This window comes from Hippocampus bargibanti, linkage group LG19 (genome assembly GCF_051943395.1).
Source record: "Hippocampus bargibanti isolate YZ-2025 linkage group LG19, ASM5194339v1, whole genome shotgun sequence".
Taxonomy (NCBI): Eukaryota; Metazoa; Chordata; class Actinopteri; order Syngnathiformes; family Syngnathidae; genus Hippocampus; species Hippocampus bargibanti.
Genome location: NC_142752.1, coordinates 8,227,695 through 8,247,362, shown reverse-complemented (window position 1 = coordinate 8,247,362; position 19,668 = coordinate 8,227,695). Strand labels below are relative to the sequence as shown.

The 19,668-nt window shown below is 41.9% G+C and overlaps 1 protein-coding gene across 2 annotated transcripts in view; it reads left to right on the top strand.

Moving 5' to 3' along the window:
* klhl29 (kelch-like family member 29) overlaps positions 1 to 19,668 on the top strand; it is a 128,606-nt gene that overhangs the window by 79,915 nt on the left and 29,023 nt on the right. For both annotated transcript variants that reach the window (XM_089021986.1, XM_089021987.1), the window contains 4 exons: positions 4,215 to 4,353; positions 8,708 to 8,904; positions 10,143 to 10,255; positions 10,418 to 10,564. In XM_089021986.1, the coding sequence (XP_088878112.1) occupies positions 4,215 to 4,353; positions 8,708 to 8,904; positions 10,143 to 10,255; positions 10,418 to 10,564 (596 nt within the window). The remainder of the gene's footprint in view (positions 1 to 4,214; positions 4,354 to 8,707; positions 8,905 to 10,142; positions 10,256 to 10,417; positions 10,565 to 19,668) is intronic.

Here is a 19,668-nt window from a genome sequence, read left to right as displayed (position 1 = left end):
CTGCACGCCTTTAATTACTTTATTTTTTTTGAAGGGGGGTTGTTTGAACATTATACAGTATATGGAAAATTTGCATTTATTCTGTAAAATATTATGAATTAAGAATGAATATTATATGCTAAATATTGCCATTTATTTTGCAAAATTACAGCTAAAATATGTCAAAACATTTTTACACTAAGTTGGAATTATCCTTTTTTGGTTGTTGATTTAGCATGAGAAAATAAGGTCAATCTTCAATTTTTTTTCATGTAAAATTATGAAGTATTTACCTCATACAAAACCAAATGTTATATTTTAAACCAATTCATTAAGTTCTCAACTGTGTGTATTTGGAATATTAAAAAAAAGTAAATGTTAGTACTTGAGGAATGAATTTTCCCAAATATTTAGAACTGTTAACTATATTTATATTATTATTGAACGTCAGGTGCATTTTTAGTATTGGAGTTTGTTGGTTGAATGTGTAAAATTAGTAAATCAGTCACGAGAATACAACTTGTAATTATTTCTGTAATTTCACCTAGAATGACCTAATTTCGGATGCGTTGTTTTGACTATTCACTTAAAATCTCAACAAAACGATTTTGCGATATATTATCGAGTCACCTCCATTGTATTTTTTGCAATGAAAAATCCGCTTGATATGTTTGATTCTGTTGATTCAAACGCAGAGCATGCAGTGTAAATGCTTTAATACATTGATTTGCTTCCATTTTTAATGCGCGCCATAAAACATGCTCCTGTCTCTTTTACGCTTGGAATAAAAACATTTTAGGGGATTTTTATCTTGAATTATTGATCGACTGCTGTGCTGGTTTGTTTTCCGGCCAATTAAGCCAGCAGCGTTTTACTATTGAATCTTTTAAAGAGTACAAAAGGGGTCAGCATAAACGGCTTATTTTTCTATGTGTTTTTTTTGTAGCTTTTTTAACATAATTTTGTTGTTGTTTTGGGTGAAATAGAAAACAGTAAAGGCATCTTAGTTCATAGATCACTACAAATTCTGCGTTTATTATTGATAGGACAATATGATAAAAAATACTCCCAAAAATATATCTAGAAATAAATCATAAAGTGTATAGAAAAAAGTGGCTAATAAGCTCAAGGCTTCATGAGAAAAAACCCTTAGAGGACTAAAAATAACATTTTTTTGGCTGTGTATAATAATACATTACAAATTAAAATATGAAAAACAAATTTTGCTTTGATGAGAAACATGTTCCACCTACGCTGGCAAAACTGGTGAAAAAAATAGCATGAAACCCTTAATAATTAAAGAATAATTTACAGTATTAGATGCATTTTTTTCCCCCAGACAATTCCGAACACTGAATTAATATGAACGTCACCATGTGATGACAAAGCCCACCAAATTTTGCCTTGGCAACAAAATGGCGGAAACGGCCCTTCTTCTGTCAAACCGAAATTCAAAATGGCTCTGAGATCGGCAACCGATGGCGCAACGTTCCTGGCTGACCTATCACGTCTTGCCATGTTTTTTGTTTTCTGGGTGGGGGTCGTGTTGGCGAAACATTGGCATCCGCTGATAGGTTGGCCTCCCCCAAGTACCCCAATTGGGCTCGAATAGCGTTACTAGGCCAAGAAGCAACCAATCAGGGTTGGCCTGGCTCCTGTTGTGAACTCATCTGCCCTGCAACTGATAGGCGAGAGCCTAGCGTAGGTCTTTGTTACTCCACTTGACGTCCCCCTGGGGCACGTTTTTCATATTGAGACGTAGGTTTGGCCTCCCCCCGCATTGAAGAATGGGGTACGCCATTTGTAGTTTCACGGGTTGTTCCTGGGCAAATCCTCCCGCCCGACGAAAACCCCTTGGAAGCCAGAATGAGCTCCTGTATCGGGCCATCAGGTGTGTCTGCGTTGGCTTTGAAGGAGTCTGCTTTTGTCTGCTCCTCGGACCCCCCCACAAGGCGCTCTATTCACGGCGCAAAGGGGTGTTATGCGCCGTGGACGATTGGATGCGAGAGCCATATCGTTTTTTTTGCAGGAGAGTCCAAACTATTCACTGTCGGGAAGCGCTGACAGTTGTCAGAGACTTGGCCTGCTGACAAGAGGAGCTGGAGTGGAATGCTTTTGTGTTTGGGAGAGGGATAAGGGATCCCCTCAAAGAGATGCAGCTGTGCATCCAGGCGGAAGATTTCCAGAACACTCTTGATGATATCTGACTGTTTTCCTTAGGAGTAGAAGGGCACGTGTATTTTGATTTGAATGAAATATTCAGTAGGCTTTTGAAATGTTTTTCCTGCCCGACAGCAAACACGTTAAGTTCGAAACAGGTTGTAGTTGGATTTTTTTTCAATTCACACTGTCCGTATCCTTATTTCCATAAAGTTTGGAAAAATTGCATTCCTCAAAATCAATGCATACGCTTATAAATTGCAGAATTTACTGCAAGCATGTTTTCCTCTCTGTTTGAAATAGATTATTTTCATGCTTACACAGAAGATCAATTCTCCAATGACAAGTGGTTTTCATCATTTTTGTAAATTTTAACCCCCAAAAAACTAAAAGAAATGTTTACCACATGTTGCTATTGTTGCATGAAGCGTCCCTCGCAGCCGGCACTGGCAATGACAACCTTTAAAAACAGAAGAAGAGTGTCCAGAATCATTATCGCTCATGTTTGTTCACAAAGTGGCCTTCTGGATTGAAGGGGGAAAAAAAAGCATGACGTCTCCCCCACACCTCCCGCCGACTTTCCCTCTCAGCATCCGCCTTATGGCGCCTCATTAAGACGCTAAGAAAAAAAAAAGCGGCTCCAACCCAACGCCGCAGTTGGTCCAACGAGGCATTACGATCCCAAATTTGCATTGGTTTGCTCCAAGCGTGACTTTTTTCGAATTTGGTTGTCGTCATTCCATTGTTCAATCCATCTTTTTTTCTTGTAGTAATAGTAGTAGACTGTAAAGTGACCTTGAGAGTTTTGAAAGGCGCTTATAAATGAAATGTATTATTATTATTATTATTATTAGTATTATTAGTAGTAGTAGTTGTAGTAGTACGCAAACTAATTATAGAATAGAACTAACATATTTTTTTTACCGCCTCATAAATTTCAAGGGTCTCCTTGTTCATTTCGATCATTCCAAGTTTTAGTTAGCTAAAAATTTGGTGGTATTTTTTGAATAATACAACAGCATAATTTGTAATGAAAACATAATGGCACAATTCTCAGGCTTAGGGTTAGAAACAGAAACTTTTAAAAAATGTGAATTTATTTCAAGAAATATTTTATTATCATTATTATTATTATTATTATTATTATTATTATTATATTTTATTAGTATTATGTTATTTTTCTAATTGTTTTTATTGTTTTATTATTGTCACTATTATTATTCGCATTATTATTATTGTTATTATTATTGTTATTATTATCATCATTATTATTATTATTATTATTTTATTTTTTAATTGTTATTCTTTTTTAATTGTTTTATTGTTATTTTATTTTTAATTGTTTTTATTTTTATTATTATTAGCACTACCAGCATTATTATTATTTTTACAGTTTTTGTTGTTTTGTCATTATCATCATCATCATCATCATCATCATTATCAGTATTTTATTGTAATTGTATTTATTGTTTTATTACTATTATTATATTTTCTATTGTTTTATCACGATTATTATATTTTCTATTGTTTTATCCTTATTATTGTTATTGTTGTTATTGTTATTATTATTATTATTATTATTATTATTATTATTATTATTATTATTATTATTATTATTATTATCAATTTTATCACCATCATCATTATTTTTTTACTTGTTTTACTTGTTTTATTATTATTATTATTATTATTATTATTATTATTATTATTATTATTATTATTTTGTGGGTGCAGTCTCACTCTAAATTATTGTGGAATCACATTTATTTTATTTGTTCTTCAGTTTGTTTGTTTGTTTTTTTTTGGGGGGGGGGGGGAATTGCAAATGGATGAGTTCACGGTGAGCGCATCTTTGCATTGACATTGCATGCTGTCCCCACCTCCTTCCTGCAACACGACGTAGTTTTGTTTCTTCTCCTGTAATGCTGTTGATTCTCACGTCTGTCCCGAAAATCAAACAAGACAAGTTGGAAAGCTAAAATATGTCGCTGTCTGTTTTCTCCTTTTTTTCTACCTTTCCTCCTTCTTTTCCCCCCACACCCCTTTCCCTCTCTCTCCCCCCTCTCACCCCACAGAGATGTTGAAGGAGCTCAACCAGCAGCGGCGAGCGAAAGAGTTTACAGACCTGAAAATAATTGTTGAAGGCAAAGAGTTTGAAGTCCACCAAAATGTTCTAGCTTCCTGCAGCTTGTATTTCAAGGACCTGGTCAAAAGGTTTGCCTTTTCCTGACAGCACTCCTCCTCCTTGATCCCACCCGGTTTCTTTTTGTAGGGCACATTTGTGTCGCTTTCCTAACCCCCCCACTTTGCTCCTATCTTCCACCCAGCCCTCTTTATCTTTCTGTTCTTTCTTTCAATCTTTCTTGCAGGTACGTGAAGACCTTTTTTGGGGGGGGGTTCTAGCACAGGGCCAGCAGCCATTCCTTCCTTCTCTTCCCCCTCCCCACCTCCACGCTCAAATGAATGTATCCGAATCTGGAGAAAAAGGTCAACAATTCATCTCTTGCAACCCCAACCCCCTCCCTCACCCACCTCACTTTAACCACATTTCCATTTGACGAGTAGCGCAAATGCCACACTCAATGGTTTATGTATTTATTTATTTTTTGTTTGTTTGTTTTTTTGTTTGTTTGTAATTCAGCATTGCTTGTTATATACGAAGTAATTTTTAGGGTGGACACATTTTGTTTTTCAAAATAAAATCTAGCCTTATTTTTTGTTCACGTTTTGTATGAGTGACAACTAATTTTTAAAATATCGTGAGACCCCCCCCCCTTCAAAAAAAAAGACAACCCTTCCTCTTAAAAGGACAAACTGGCCTGTAATTCCATTTCACCCATCCGCATTTATGCTTAGCATTTAATTGATGGCATCCATTCACATTTTTCTGCATCGCCACGACAATCAGGGTGCAAAAATCTCTCAGCCGCTCTGACACGTTCGTCCCTTCTAGCTTTGTGAAACTGACTGCCCGAGCCACCCAGGGGGGGATGAGGGGGCTGAGAGGGGAACGGGACTCTGTCCAATTCCCCTCAGGTTTGTATGTCATAGTCTTTGTTCTAGTTGATCGCAGTAGTGAGACAAGTCGTCACTCTTTTATTTGTGTTGCAGTTCCTGTCCCCTCTTCACTGAGTTTGGTCTGAAAGACTTTTTTTTTTCAGGCAGAATGTCACCTTGGTTTCCACAGAGTAATTTTTTGGGGGGAGGAAAAGGGCCCTTTAACTCATTCATTGCCATTCGCAAATATATTCGGAAATTGAAAATATGAGAGTGCCATTCCCGAATTTGTTCAGGTTCTGTTTTTTTCTTCCTTGGGTGCTGATAAAGCGCTTGGCCGGGCCTCTAGCAATGTTTTTCTCTTCCACAAGGGGGCAGATTTTCACTTTTTTTCCAAGTTAGCGCTTTGTTCCAGCTGCAGCTGTTGTTAAAGCGCTATATAAACCAATATGTATGTATTGTATTGTGTTTTGTACAGCCGGCCTCCAACCCAAACATAACAAACATAACTCCCGACCCAAACTCAATATTCTGTGGGTCCTGGAATTCGAGTGACAATGACAAAAAACCTGGCGCTGGAGTGAACATTTTTGCGTCTAGCAGTGAATGAGGAAGCCATTCCTAGGTTGACCATTTTGGTTTGAAATCGCTATTTCTGGGTCATTTTGGCCATTATTAGGGATTGCTCTAATAGGTTGCTTTAGAAAATTCTGCCCTACACAGCCACTTAAAGGACAACCGACGTCACTTTTTTGTTTCTTAACTGACATTAGAAAACGTTTTATAGCATCTAAAATACCTAAAACATGCAGTATGATATTTTTATTCAAATGCAAAACACCAATAAAAATGACTTAAAGTGTCCAAAATCTGCCAAAAAATTGAGCTGCGGATTGGGCATTTTCAGAAAGTCCCGCCCCCAGTTCGTGACGTCACGCCAAGACGTCTTGCATTGCTGGAGAATCAAAACAATGGCTTCAGATTCAGAGAATATGCTTTCTTGTTACACATCCAGTTATGAATATGATTCAAATAGTTCTGAAGAGGAAAGCATACATGTTTGCAATTGATTAAAGAAGTCCTTCCGTGTCATTTTGAGGCATCTGGACCGCAATGTAGCGTCCCAGAAAAGAGGCAGAAATCTGTGACCAAGCTCCCTGTGAGGAATTAATCAGCCCGTTTCCACAACCTGATAAATTCCTTATATGGAGCTTGGTTGCCCTCTTCTGGCTCTTTTTGGTGCAACATGACGTTTTCAGACCAAAATAGTCCAGCAAAATGCATTGACGTGATGGAAGGACTGCTACAATGTGTCCTTTTTTTCGGTCAGGGGCGTTCCTTCAGTGATGTCACGTACGGACTCGACACCAACTCAAAAACAAGACTTCCGGAATATTCAGCACGAGTCTTAAAACGTAAAATATAGCAATACGCGGTGGAATCTTTGTAAAATACGCTCATTAGAAGTCATTTTAAGCCATTTTACAAATTATGGACACAAGTTGTCCGGAGACGTCGGTTGTCCTTTAAACTTTCACATGACATTGGGTCGCCATAGCTAACATGAGTACACCTATAAAAAACATTCTCAAAAAGACAGAGGAAGAGTGTCATTTTGTTTGGAAGTGTGCCATTTTGCTCCCTTCAAAGGACCCTTAACTGGCATACTTGAGAATTTTTGTCCGATTTGCTATCAAAGTCAAATCATGAACCTTGAGACGGATGCTCAACTGCCTGAATTGTACGTTTTCGTCAATACGTGTGTGTGAAGTGTGATGTGCATCATGTGTGTTTGCCCTTCATTCTCCTCTCCTCCTCGCCAAAGTGTAGCAATTTCTTCACAAACAGATTCCGCCATCCAAGCGTAGCTCATCTCCCTTTTTTCAGACAATCCCTTCATTTATTTCCATGGCCGCTCTGCTGCACTAATTGACCAGGCTGATGTTTCCTTTTTTTGTTTGTTTGGTTTTGATTCAATAGCTCTTACCTCCCATCCTTCCTCCACCACGTTGACCCTCCCCTTCTTCCTCCCTTTCTTTCTTCCCACCTGCTCGTCTCCCTGCGCTGCCCGCCTACCTGCAGGCAGGCCTTTGTGCAGGATAAAGGTCAATAACGCTATGTGGCTTTTTGCTTTGCAGGAGGACAAAACATTTAACAAAATAGTCACAATAATCACATGCTAAATTGTTTTTTTTTTTTTACTTTGGGTGTTTACAGCCATGCCGAGACAAAAAATGTTTTATTTTGGAATGTCCTTCTCATCTCAACACCCTCCCTGGGTGTGCTTCCAATGACGACTAATGTCTTCATATGAGTTCATATAATACAGGATATTACTGCAGGTTTGATGGTGGTGGGCTTTTATTTTGGGGGGGGGGGTGTAAAAGGTGACAGTTCAATGGTCTTATCGCCCTTGAAAAGTCATGGAACAACACAAACCCTCCTAGTTAAGGATGGCTGCTGGCTCCCTGTGGAAGAACCGTCTCACCCCTGCCTCACCCTTTTCCTCTCTCCCTCTCTTTCCGACTCTCTCTCTCACTCTCTCTTTCTTTATTTTTACTGTCTTTCCTGCTTCCCATCATTCTGTCGTTGTATCCTGTTGTTAGAAGTCCAGTTCCAAGCATTCATGTTTTAAATGTTGTTAAAAAGGGGGGGTTTGAGTGACTTGATAAGTCCTCGTCAAGGAAATTTCCCAATTTATACATATATACATAATATCTATGTTTGCTTGTAAATTCCATTCAATATCAGTTATCTAGCTGGCTACCGAGCTATCTATTTGCTATCTATTCGCTATTTATTAGCTGGCTGGCTGGCTAAATAGCGATCCAGCTAGCTATTTATTAGCTATCTAGCTAGCTATCTAATAGGTATCTTTTGGCTATCTAATAGCTAGCTAGCTTTCTATCTATTTGAGTTACTTCCGGGTTGAGTGAACGCTGGCGCGTGTGGCTGCCGCTGCTCACCCATAGAAAAAACGTATCCTGTGACTGTAAAGGGACGTTGAGGGTTTTGAAACACTCTTATAATGTACAGATATATGTATATTCTAATTTAGTATACTGGCTCCTGCAGCAGCAACAAAAAAATAATAACAAATCTTGATTGACACATGGAAAGGACCACCATCCATCTTAATACCGACCACTTTTCCAATGTCTGCGGCCGCAGGGAGGGTAGTTAAAGTGGTTGCAGGTGGGGGGGGGCTTCCATTTATTTTGCCCTTGAGTGGATTATTGTTTCACGCGGGACATTAAACATGGATGTTGAGGTGTTACTTAACGCCTTAATATCTCCCCTGCGGGCGTCCGCCGCCGCATGGACGAATCGCCGTCATCCGAGCCCGGCCTGAGTAGAACATACTCTGTTCCTCTCAGCCTTGGGGGAGGTATTGTATAATTATTTTTATATATAGGAAATCTCCTGCATATTTGCAGTTCACTATTTGCAATTTTTCGATAAAATAGAAATAACTCCCAAATCCCTTTTCCATGTCTCACATTCCTTTCATCACCCCGTAGCTCCCCAACATCTTTCAAACTCAATTGTGTCCCCCGATTGGTCGAACCAGGTCATCGAGAGAACCGCGCAATGGCGAGATGCTGAAGCTGAGCTTGAGCAACATCAGCGCCGAAGTTCTGGAGCAGCTGCTGGAGTTTGTCTACACGGGCTCGCTGGTCATCGATTCGGCCAATGCCAAGACTCTGTTGGAAGCCGCCAATAAGTTCCAGTTTAACACCTTCTGCAAAGTTTGCGTCTCTTTCCTCGGTGGGTGTGTCCTAAAACTTTTGTCTCCAAGGCTAGGTAGCTTGTTGCTTGGTAACTTACGACTTTTGCATCTGTTGGAAAGGAGCCGGGAAGATTCACCATGAAATACACAATTTCATCAGTGAATTGACTGGCGGTGTCCGCCACGAGATGGCTTTTCACCAAAAGTTTGGAAAAGCCTTTCTCGGAGGGGCAGACCATAAAAATAAAAAAGGAGCCTCAAATGTCAGTATTTGCATTCCATCTTGGGAGTTGTTTGAGGTATAGCGAACATGAGGGAAGCGTATGTCGACAAAAAGGTCAGAGTCGGGCGAGCAGAGAAAAGAAAACAGCCGAAACAGCGTCTATTGATTTGGGTTTTTTTTTCTCGATTTGGGCCACACAACACAACAAAGAAAAGGCAAATATGGAAGCCAATTGTCGACTTAATTTCCTCCGAGACGTCAATTCATTCCGCCTCGACAAGATTTGTGACATTTTAGCACATTAGAACGGGGGCTCGAGGTGAAGGGCGGCAAGGGGTTTCATACTGGTACAAGTGTTTGTCTTTGAGCAAGGCATCATTTTGTCTTGCCTTGTCAACCTACTTTTGCTATTCTTTGAAATTAATTGACACCAACATGGCGGCGACTTACAGGAACGCATTTGTCCGCCGCCTCTATTGACAGTTTGCCACATTTTCCCTTCAAAATAGAAATATTAAGACCTAGCATGGGTTCCACTTGAATTATTTAATCAGCATCTTCCACTGGGGTCAGTTCATCAGTGCGGCTGATAGCATCCTGATTACACAACTTCACTCGTCTATTTTTGGTTATTTATGTCAAAAAATGATCAATCAATCAGAGGAGTTTGCAAGCTCGCCCCCTGCTGGTCGTTTTAAAATCTACCTCACTAATGTTCCCAGGCTAATCCCTAATCCTCCTCGCCGCGATCGATTCCTGCCCTGTTTGTTTGTCCCGGGAGGCATTTGGAGTTATTAGATGTGTCGAGGTAGCTAGAAAGCAGATAAGCTGTGACACAATCCTTGGACATCATCTTTGACGTGTGCCATTTTGCTCTCGACCTCATCGGTCTGTCTGGGTTCTCACCCTCCTCGCGGGTCTTTTGATTTGACCTTCTTCTTTGTCGTTTTATTCACAATCTGCTCAATAGCCCCGATTTTCATTTCTGTTCCTGAGCCAGAATACTTTCAGAAATGCACTTTGATATTCTAAATCTTTGTTTTCATCTTGCAGAGAAACAGCTAACGGCAGCAAACTGCCTGGGAGTACTGGCAATGGCTGAGGCCATGACCTGCACGGAGCTGCACAACATGGCCAAAGCATTTGCGCTGCAGAACTTCCCAGAGGTACGAAAGGCAACCGTTGCATCATTTTCGTCTTATTCTTCAATGGTTTGAGGTGAAAAAGGGACTCCGTCCTTAACAATTCTGTACCAGTTGGAGACTTTTTGAGACGTATCAGGTCGGAACGACTTGAAGTCAATGGTTGAAATGAATTCTATTGATCAGGTGGCAGGACAGGAAGAGATCCTTAGCGTGTCCAAGGAAGACCTGGTGGCCTACCTGTCCAACGACAGCCTCAACACCAAAGCAGAGGAGCTGGTGTACGAGACGGTCATCAAATGGATCAAACGGGATTCCGTCTCCAGAGTTCAGGTAACTCATTCACCGCCAGACGATGTGTCAAAAAATGTGTCCACTCCAGTGCCAGGGTTTTTGTCATTTTTACTGGAATTCCAGGACTCACAGACTATTGAGTTTTAGGATTACATAAACCTTCAATGCAGTGTAAGAAACATTAGACTCCCTTCTTTCATCAGGAAAAAAATAGTTAATTTTTAAGTTTTATGGGTCTGGAGTTATAATGAGCTTGAAATGGGGTCGACTGTACATCCATCCGTTATTCGTAGTTTTTGGAATGCAATACAATGCATACATATTGATTTATATTGTGCTTAAACAATATCTGAAGGTGGAACAAAGCGCGAACATGTACCAAATGTTGCCCCCTCGTGGAAGGGAAAAACATTGCCAGAGGTCTGACCAGCGCTTTGTCGGCACCCAAGCATGAAAAACCAAATCCCGAACAAATTCGTGAATGGCGCTCTACATCATATTTTCAATTCCTGAATAAATTGGTGAATGGCAGCGAATGAGTTAAGGAAAGAAAGAATATGATCTTGTTTTTTTTTTTAATGAAAAAGCAAAGGGCAAACACGCAGCTGCTACCCTTTTTTTACGTTTGTCGGCGAGGTGTCAGACTGTTCTCTGAATCAGTTCATCACAGTCAAAGGTGACATCCTCAGGATGGATATCGACAGCAGGCAAGAGCAGGTCAGAAAGTGTCACGTCACACAAAATCGATAAGAAAGCCTTAAGGTCGGAGTGTCATCTCCGGCTTGGGTTTGTGCGGAAGCAAAGAGGAGCCACGGTTTCAATCTCGGAGCCGTGGGATTTTTCTTATCGATTCCGGAGGGCGAGCGCCGCGAATACAAAGCCGTTGATTTTTATGGCCTAGTTAAAAATGGAAGTGAGATGAGCAGATGATTTGCTGGCCGTCCTTCGTCTGAAGAGTCATCCGTTCTGAGTGCTGCCGACTTGGCGAAGCCGACTTGGCTGAGCCGACGCTATGCTGGCCTGCGTTAGCCGTATCGGACGTGCACAATCAATGTAAGCCTGTTGGCACCTGGATCGTTATTCTTGATTTTGCATTTGCCGTTTCGTCTTATTTTATTATGTACCATATTTACCGGTCTATAAGGCGCACTGGAGAATAAGGCGCACCCCCAATGAATGGTGTATTTTCCAACTTTTTCCATATACCCTGTATACATAAAGTTTTCCGAATATAATATCGAAATAGATATAATTTGTCCAAATATAAGGCACACCACATTATAAGGTGCTACAGTAGAGGCTGCGGTTAAGCATTACTTCTTCTATGGTCGGGGGGAAATGGAGTCGGTGGCTGCTGATCGTAGTGTTAGACCTATTGTGGCTCAATATTACTTCACATATAAGGTGCACCTGCGTACAAGGCACAAGGGTCATCTTTTGAAGAAAAACAAGGCTTTTAGGTGCGCCTTATACACCGGAAAATACGGTAATGGTATAAAAATGAACTAAAAATGTAAAATCAAACAAAACAAGCTATTGTGAAAACGTGAAGCCCTGATAAGTACGGCTACATTTTATGTCACTTCTTCGGAGAGAAGGAGACCTGCTGTGGCTCAATATGACTTCACATATAAGGCGCACATATACGGCAGTTTATAAGTCACTTATTTTTAGTTGTTCCCTCAAAAAAATCTGTTTGATGACGGTTTATTTGGATGGATTTGTTTGCCACATGCATTATGGGAAAGGAAAGTAGGTGAAGAAAAAAAACAAACATTGTAGAGCAACTGTTTTGGCGATTATTTTTTTTGTATCAAAATTGGAAATTTTATGTGTATTTATACAGTTATATAATTTGAGGATCATGTATCCAAGGCTGTTATCGTCGTAGTTGCGAGCCGTCCGCCATTGACCGACCGAGCTGCAAGTCACGAGTGAGTCCAAAACCCCCCAAACCGTTCAGTCCAGCAATCTCACCCTCTAATGGAGAGCGAAGAACTAGACTTGAGGGCGAGTGGGGGGTTACATTTTTCCACTTGTCTGGACAAGCCATTCACATATTCCTGGGATGTGAGGCCATGGTTCACCTTGCGCTTGAGCCAAGTAGAAGAACAAGGTACAGACGATTGCCAAGATTGAAAAAAAAAAAGGGTCGGGGGCGACAATCCAAGCATGACAAGAACCAACTTGGAATCTTCTACCCTGACCTCCTCGGGTGGGAACTGGAAACAGCCTCTTGCAGATGGTTCCGGCGTGCCGCATTCACGGTCCGCATCCACCAGTGCTTCATCCCGAGGCGGAAAATCACTCCTGCAGAACCTGTGACAACTTTTAATGGCATGTCAGGGCAGAATGTCGCCGCGCGACTTTTAAGGCGTCAGCTCGTCGGTCCGTGTATGTGCATGTGTGTGTGTATACGCCTTTGCATTCATCCCAGCGTGCGCCCATTTTGTGTGTTTCAAGCTGCGGGCTGTATAGCGGAAAAGTGGCATATTGAACACGGCGAGTAAATAATATGCAATTTTCTCTTTCCGCTAGCCTGTCAACTTGCGTCTGATGGCAGCGGGGAAACGAGGCATGAACATCGCTTAGAAGACAGAAGGGAGCATTAGTGTGTGTATGTATTTCGCCGTGGTCCTTACTCGACCCTTTTAGAATTCACCCAGAATCCCACCTCTCACGCCTTAAAGGACAGCCGACGCCTCCGGACAAGTTGTGTCCATAATTTGTTAAATTGTCTTCAAATGACTTCTACTGATCGTGTTTTACAAAGATTCCACCGCATATAGCTATATTTTACGTTTTAAGACACGCGCTGAATATTCCGGAAGTCTTGTTTCTGGTTGATGACAATTCCTGACGTCACGTCACGGAAGGAACGCCCCTAACTGAGAAAGGACACACTGTAGCAGTCCAATCCAAAATTAGAAATTGGGATTCTAAAATAATGAGTGAGCTCCTGAACAAACTCCAGTGACCCGAACGCTTTCACTAGACTCTGTTCTAGTTCGATTCATTACCCAAGGTTGACGCCGCTTGGTTTATCAAAAGAAAGTAATGACTGTCACTTCTTCTCTCCGCCGAAGTCAGAAGGAGACGAGTCGCGCATTTCAGACTCCTCTGAAGGACAATTGTGGCTGATGCAACGTTCCCTTTTCCCTCACCGCCACCACCAAAAAACACAATTAATCCCACCTAATGGCGCGTGACGAGGAGTATTTTGCGCTTTTGAACTCAAAAGACAATGGCCAAATTAAAAGCGACGTTGCAGGTAAAATGGGATCATTTTTTTCAAATAACAGGGAATCCATTTGAATATGCACTCACACACACACACACACACACCGCCTCAAAGCACTTTTGTCCCCTGATATTCATTCTGATATAATTTGTTCGGGCATTCAAAAAAAAGCTGAAGAAAATTACAGCATCTTATTACGAAAGCACATTAAGTAGTACCTTTAACTGTATTCGTTTGGCCCGGGAATCGCAAATGTCGTGCCCGGACGGCCATTGTTACCATCGCTAATGGCTGGGATGGAACTTTTTTTTTACTCCCACGCCATTAAGTGTCCTTTTTAGCCATGTTACAGTCACTGGCCACTTTCCAAAGAGACGATTAATCAGCTTCTTTTGTCATCTGGCCAGATAAGATCCACTAGAAATGAAATGTCAATGTGAGCCCTAATGGAGGTCCCATTCAGGCTTTTGGCAAAGACCGGCCTCCAGTAATTGAACACGTACAAAAGACCGCTGAGTGGAAAACGAGGATGAGCGTTTCGCTGTAACCGCCCATGCGGGAAACTTTGCCGTCTCGGTCATACACTGAACAAAAGTCTGGTATGACGCCGTTTTGGTCATCCGGCTTTTATGCTCACAGTAGATTTAAACCGGTGAACTGTGGACCTCCACGGACATCTGTGTGGTCCCAGAGCGTGCTCAGTCCTGATGTGTGCAGCCAGATGGACGCGCCCGCTCAACCGTGGCAACTTTATATCCGGTGTAGGTCAAATCCGTACGCCAGGAAGCTAACACGATGCCTATAACTACTTTAATCTCAACCTTATATTGACATGATGCCTTTAGAATTGAAAATAGAATGAGTGCATTCAGGGGTGTACCTAATATTTAGGGCAGACTGCTTCTGGGAAGAGGCGAGGAGTTTCGCAGCCGAATATGTTCCTTTTCTTCCGATGAAGTCATGCCGAAACACGTTGCACCTGTCAGTCGCGGCTCAGGGCGACATGTCCCCCCATCTCCTCCGCCCCCACCTCCTCCATGTTCTCCCACTCACCATCAACCAACCCCCTCACTACCTTTCTCGCTCATATCCTCTCTGCCTGACACATACACACACACATATTCCTGTTTGAATGGTTTTGTGAGGTCTAGTTGGCCTACCTTCAAATCAGATGCTTGTGACACACGTTTCATCAGACACACACGCACACACACACACACACACGCACACACACACGCAGATGCCAAAAAAACATCATTTGTGGCCAAGCGCAAGCATATTTCGCTCAGACTGAATGTGTGTGCAGTGTGCAATTGGATGGGTTTGTTTATGAGGCCGTGCACTCTTTTCCATCTGTGTTATTATTCATGTGGAGGGGGGGGGGGGTGCTGGGTTGTCTATTTTTCAAACTGAAGCAGCCGACATGACCCTTTGTGTCATTCATTTTTAGTCATTTGTCGTTCCGAGGCGTTAATGGAAATTTTACCTGGAGCAGGCGGCTTCAATATATATATATTTTTTTTCTTCCCACAAATAACTGCCAAAATGTACGAGGCGGTGGTTGTGTTTGTATGGCCTTTCTGAAATATATTTCTGACCATAGTTTAGTAGCAGACAGAGTTTACATTGGCACCGCGCTACCCACTCTCGAGGATTTGCAAACTACAACAACCAAGACAAGGGTACGAAAAATCCTACTAGACCCTCCGCACCCTGCCCACCACCTTTTGCAGTGACCCTCCTCGGGCAGGCGCTACCGATCCATGCGCACCAAATCCAGCTTCTTCCGTCGCCATTAACTCTCTAAACAGTAACAAAATATAAATATATAGTGCCTTTTTGCAATTTTCCACAACCCTGCAGAACAGCATCCCGTTATGAGCATAGCTCCAGCTCTGTACTCACTTGAACCACTGTTTGCTTGATACTTTGCACATTGTCTCACAGTTGTTCCTGACATGTACCACTAAGGAGTTCTATTAGACTAGATTAGCCTTTATTAGTGTCCCCCATACTTATTTGTCATGTCCTTTGTCATGTCCATGATGGTACTAGTCCATTCTGATTCTTCCGATTCTGAACTGGGCCCTCCCGCGGAGAGCTACCATATGTCGGGCATTTTAGCACTTGCATGTCGCTAGTCATAATAAATGAGCCTGCTGAACAGAAACTGTTAAAATCGCAGTAAGCACCCTAAAAATTATTGTTTGGAAAATGCACCCTCATTTGCCAGAAAGAGAGAGCAATGGCCCCCAAGAGAGGAATGGAGTCTGTCACTCCCTCGCTCACTCTCAATCGTCAAACGTGGTTAATCGATGGGAATGTCACAAGTGATGTCCCTCAAGGATGTTACCCTTTGACGATGCAGAGGTCGTTTAGGCGTACCGTATTTTCCTGTGTATAAGGCGCACCCCCAATGAATGTTGTATTTTCAAAGATTTTACATATACAGTGATACCTTGGTTTACTAACGCTTTAGCTAACGAACCTTTCGCCTTACAAATGTTACATTCGTGAGAATATAATATTGGCAGACAAATATTTTTTGGGGAAACACACGGAGCGCCACAATGACTGATGTGTCATTTGCGAACAAGTCGGTTCTCTTAACAAAGAGCTGAAAATGGCAGCCGACTTTTTTTGTTGTCCTCTATTCCCCGCCCCCAGTCTTCGGTTAAAGCCGCACATGATTGGTCAAGATCTGTGGTAGAGGAGGGAAGGGACACACGCAGCAGTGAGCGGGGCCAGGGGTTACAGACACAGAAACACACACACACACGAAAGGGAGACGACAGAGCTTGAAACAAAAACACAAAAGTGAACAAAAAACAAAAGTGAAATGGTGGTGAGAAAATGGATAGAAAATACAGTGAAATTTGGACTCGTTTCAACTTTATTGATAGTTCAAAAGCAGAGTGTAGACTGTAAGGTTAAAGTATCCCATCAATCAGGCTCCACAAATAACCCGCACAAGCCAACTGTACAATTTGAAGAGAACATACAAGCAAGGGAACCAGTTATTAATGACGTTTCTAGTGTGTCTGCCTGCATCTGTTGCTATATCACAACTTCTAAGATGTACAACCCAGAGCTCCTTGAGACACTTTATGCAAAAAGCTATCCATTCTATCAAGCCATCAACCACCATCACAAAGGTAAATAAAACGACTTTATAATATAGTAGTTTATTTCTTTAATTACAATAACATATCACATTTATTATACATAAAATAAGGTATATTGTGTGTAGTTTTAAGGCTTATTTAGTTGGAAATTATGTTTTATGGGGACCTGGGAACGGATTGTTCACATTTTAATAGTTTCCTATGGGACATTAATGTTGGAATATATACTTTTTGCCTTACACACACTTTCTGGGAACCAATTAAGCTCGTAAGCCAAGGTATCACTGTATGAGGCGCACCAGACTATAAGGCGCACCTTCATTGAATGAAACATGTTTCCAAATATAATATATAAATATATAAAGGTTTTCCAAATATAAGGCACACCACATAAGGCGCTACAATCAAGGCTGCGGTTATGTACTCCTTCTTCTACAGGGGGAAATGGAGTCGCTGGCTGCTGACAGTATATGCGAGACATGTTGTGACTTCATATATAAGGCGCAGGGTCATCTTTTGAAAACAAATCAAGGCTCTTGGGTGCGCCTTTTACACCGGAAAATACCCACATACCACACTGACCTCCAACCTTTATATAGCGGTCGTACTGTATTACGTATCGTCTGCTCGCCCTAGATGTGCTTTTGTTTCATTTTGTTCCTCCTCTCTCTCTCCTGTTCCCCAGAAAGTTTATCTTAGGCAAGACAGCGGAGGGGTTGGAGGGGGAGAACAAGTCAAATTGAGCACTGTATTGAGAGCCCGTCACTGAAGTTGCTTTTTGGAATTCCCTGTGTGGGTTGCCATGGAAACCTCCTCTTTCTCCTTCCTTTTTTTTGTGACAGTTCAAACTTGATCTTGGATTACAGTAATCCCCCGCTATATTGCGTCGGAGGCTGGAGTCTTGCGAATGTTTTCCTTTGTCTCTCGGACTGTTTGTTTGTAGCTGTTCAATGAACGACCGAAAGCGTGTTGGCAGTGTTCCTACGATGGCCGTTGTACTGTGAAAAATTCCACAGCAAAATGACTTTCCGTTGTCTCTCTGACATAGCCCGTTTTGAATTAGACTCCACCGAGTTTGTAGGGATTAATGTGTAAAAGCCGCTATTGATTTTTGTACATCTTTCACACTTTCAATGAGGATTACTTACGATCTGTTATAGTGAGAAGTTTCAATTAGAACACTGGCGAGATAGATTTTTTTTTTTCATTTGAGGCTGATGCACATTCTGATATTTGGCACAATGAAAATTCAATATTGAATTAATCGGCCAATTAAAGGAGGGTGGGTCTTGTAATGCTGACAAGAAAAATCTGAATTACAGTGACAACATTGAACTGAATTTTTGACGGTTGCAATGTTGCTTCACAGTGGGTGCTCTCTTGATTAGACATCTCTCCGCTAACTTGCGTAAGTTGACCTTGCACAGACGAACCGTTCAAAGATCAGCCTGGTCTTTTTCTCCTGAGGTCACAGCTCCACGGCAGTAGCGATCCTTCCCGGCGGAGGTTTAAAAATATACGCCTGTAAGCTTCTTGTAGTTATTGCGGTCGGCAGACCTGTTCAAATATCCGTTTCTTTTAAAAGCTGTAACGCCTTCGCATGTTGGTTTATTTGGAGATGGCCTGCTGATCCATTGGTAAGCGCATCGACCTCACAGCAGCCCTTTGTGGAGTCCTGGGCCTGCGTAGGAATTCTCCGGGTACTCCGGTTTCTTCCCACATTCCAAATATGTGCATTGCAGGCTGATTGAACACCTTAAATTGTCCCTCGGTGAGACTGTCCCTGCAATCGGTTCAGGGTGACCACCGCCTGCTGCCTGAAGATAGCTGGAGCAGCGCGGATCGGTAAATTAGTTTATGTGGGTTGATGTTTAATTTTCCTCTAAAATCAGAGCAAATTCAAATTTCACCCACCTGTTATCCGCAATGACACTTGTAGGTCACCACCTGACTGAACGAGGGATTGCAAAAAAAAAAGCTTTAATTGAGCTCCGAAGGTCAGCCGGAGAACGCGGGAAGCAGTGCTTCTTAAATCTGCCAGGTCCTGCCCGTGTTTACCCGCGCGGCTTGTTTGATAAACTGTTTTGGCAGACGGTGCACTCCCCTGTGGGTGACGGGAGCCGACAGTCCCATCTGCGGGGCTTGCTGAGCGGAAATGTCATCAGCAGATGTCCGCCGTGACGGGCACCGTTGCGTCCTTTCACTTTTCCTCTTCTCACCACAATACAATCTCTACTCCTTGAGCTTTATTTACTCTGCTGTCTGTATGCATGGCTTGTGAAGCCCGCAATGAGAACAAAGGAGTGCCGATGCGTATGTGGAACTGTCGCTGCTTGGTATTGAAGCGGATTTACGTTGGGCAGGAGATATGAGATAATCTTTTTTCGTCAATGGATGCTCCCGCTTTGTGTTTGCTTTCAACATTTAGCTTGTAGCAGACGTCCACATTTCACCATGACATCCCCAATCCACTGGTGAAAAGGAGGCTTTTTTCCTCTCCTCTTTCATTTAGAACTGCTTCATACAACAAAGAGGGTGGACAAGGTGCTTCAGATTGAATGACTGTCAGTCTCTTTGTGTTATCATGTTATTTGTTACTTCGTTTTTTGTTGTTTAGACTTCAAGATGGCGCCGCGAGAGTGGCTGCCTTTACAGCAGCTCCTGTATTTTTTTTCTACTTCTTTCTTTGCCTTCCTCTTCCTTTCATCACTTTGCTGCTGTGAAATGTAATAATAATAATAAAAATAATACGTCTCCACTGCGAGACTAATAACTGC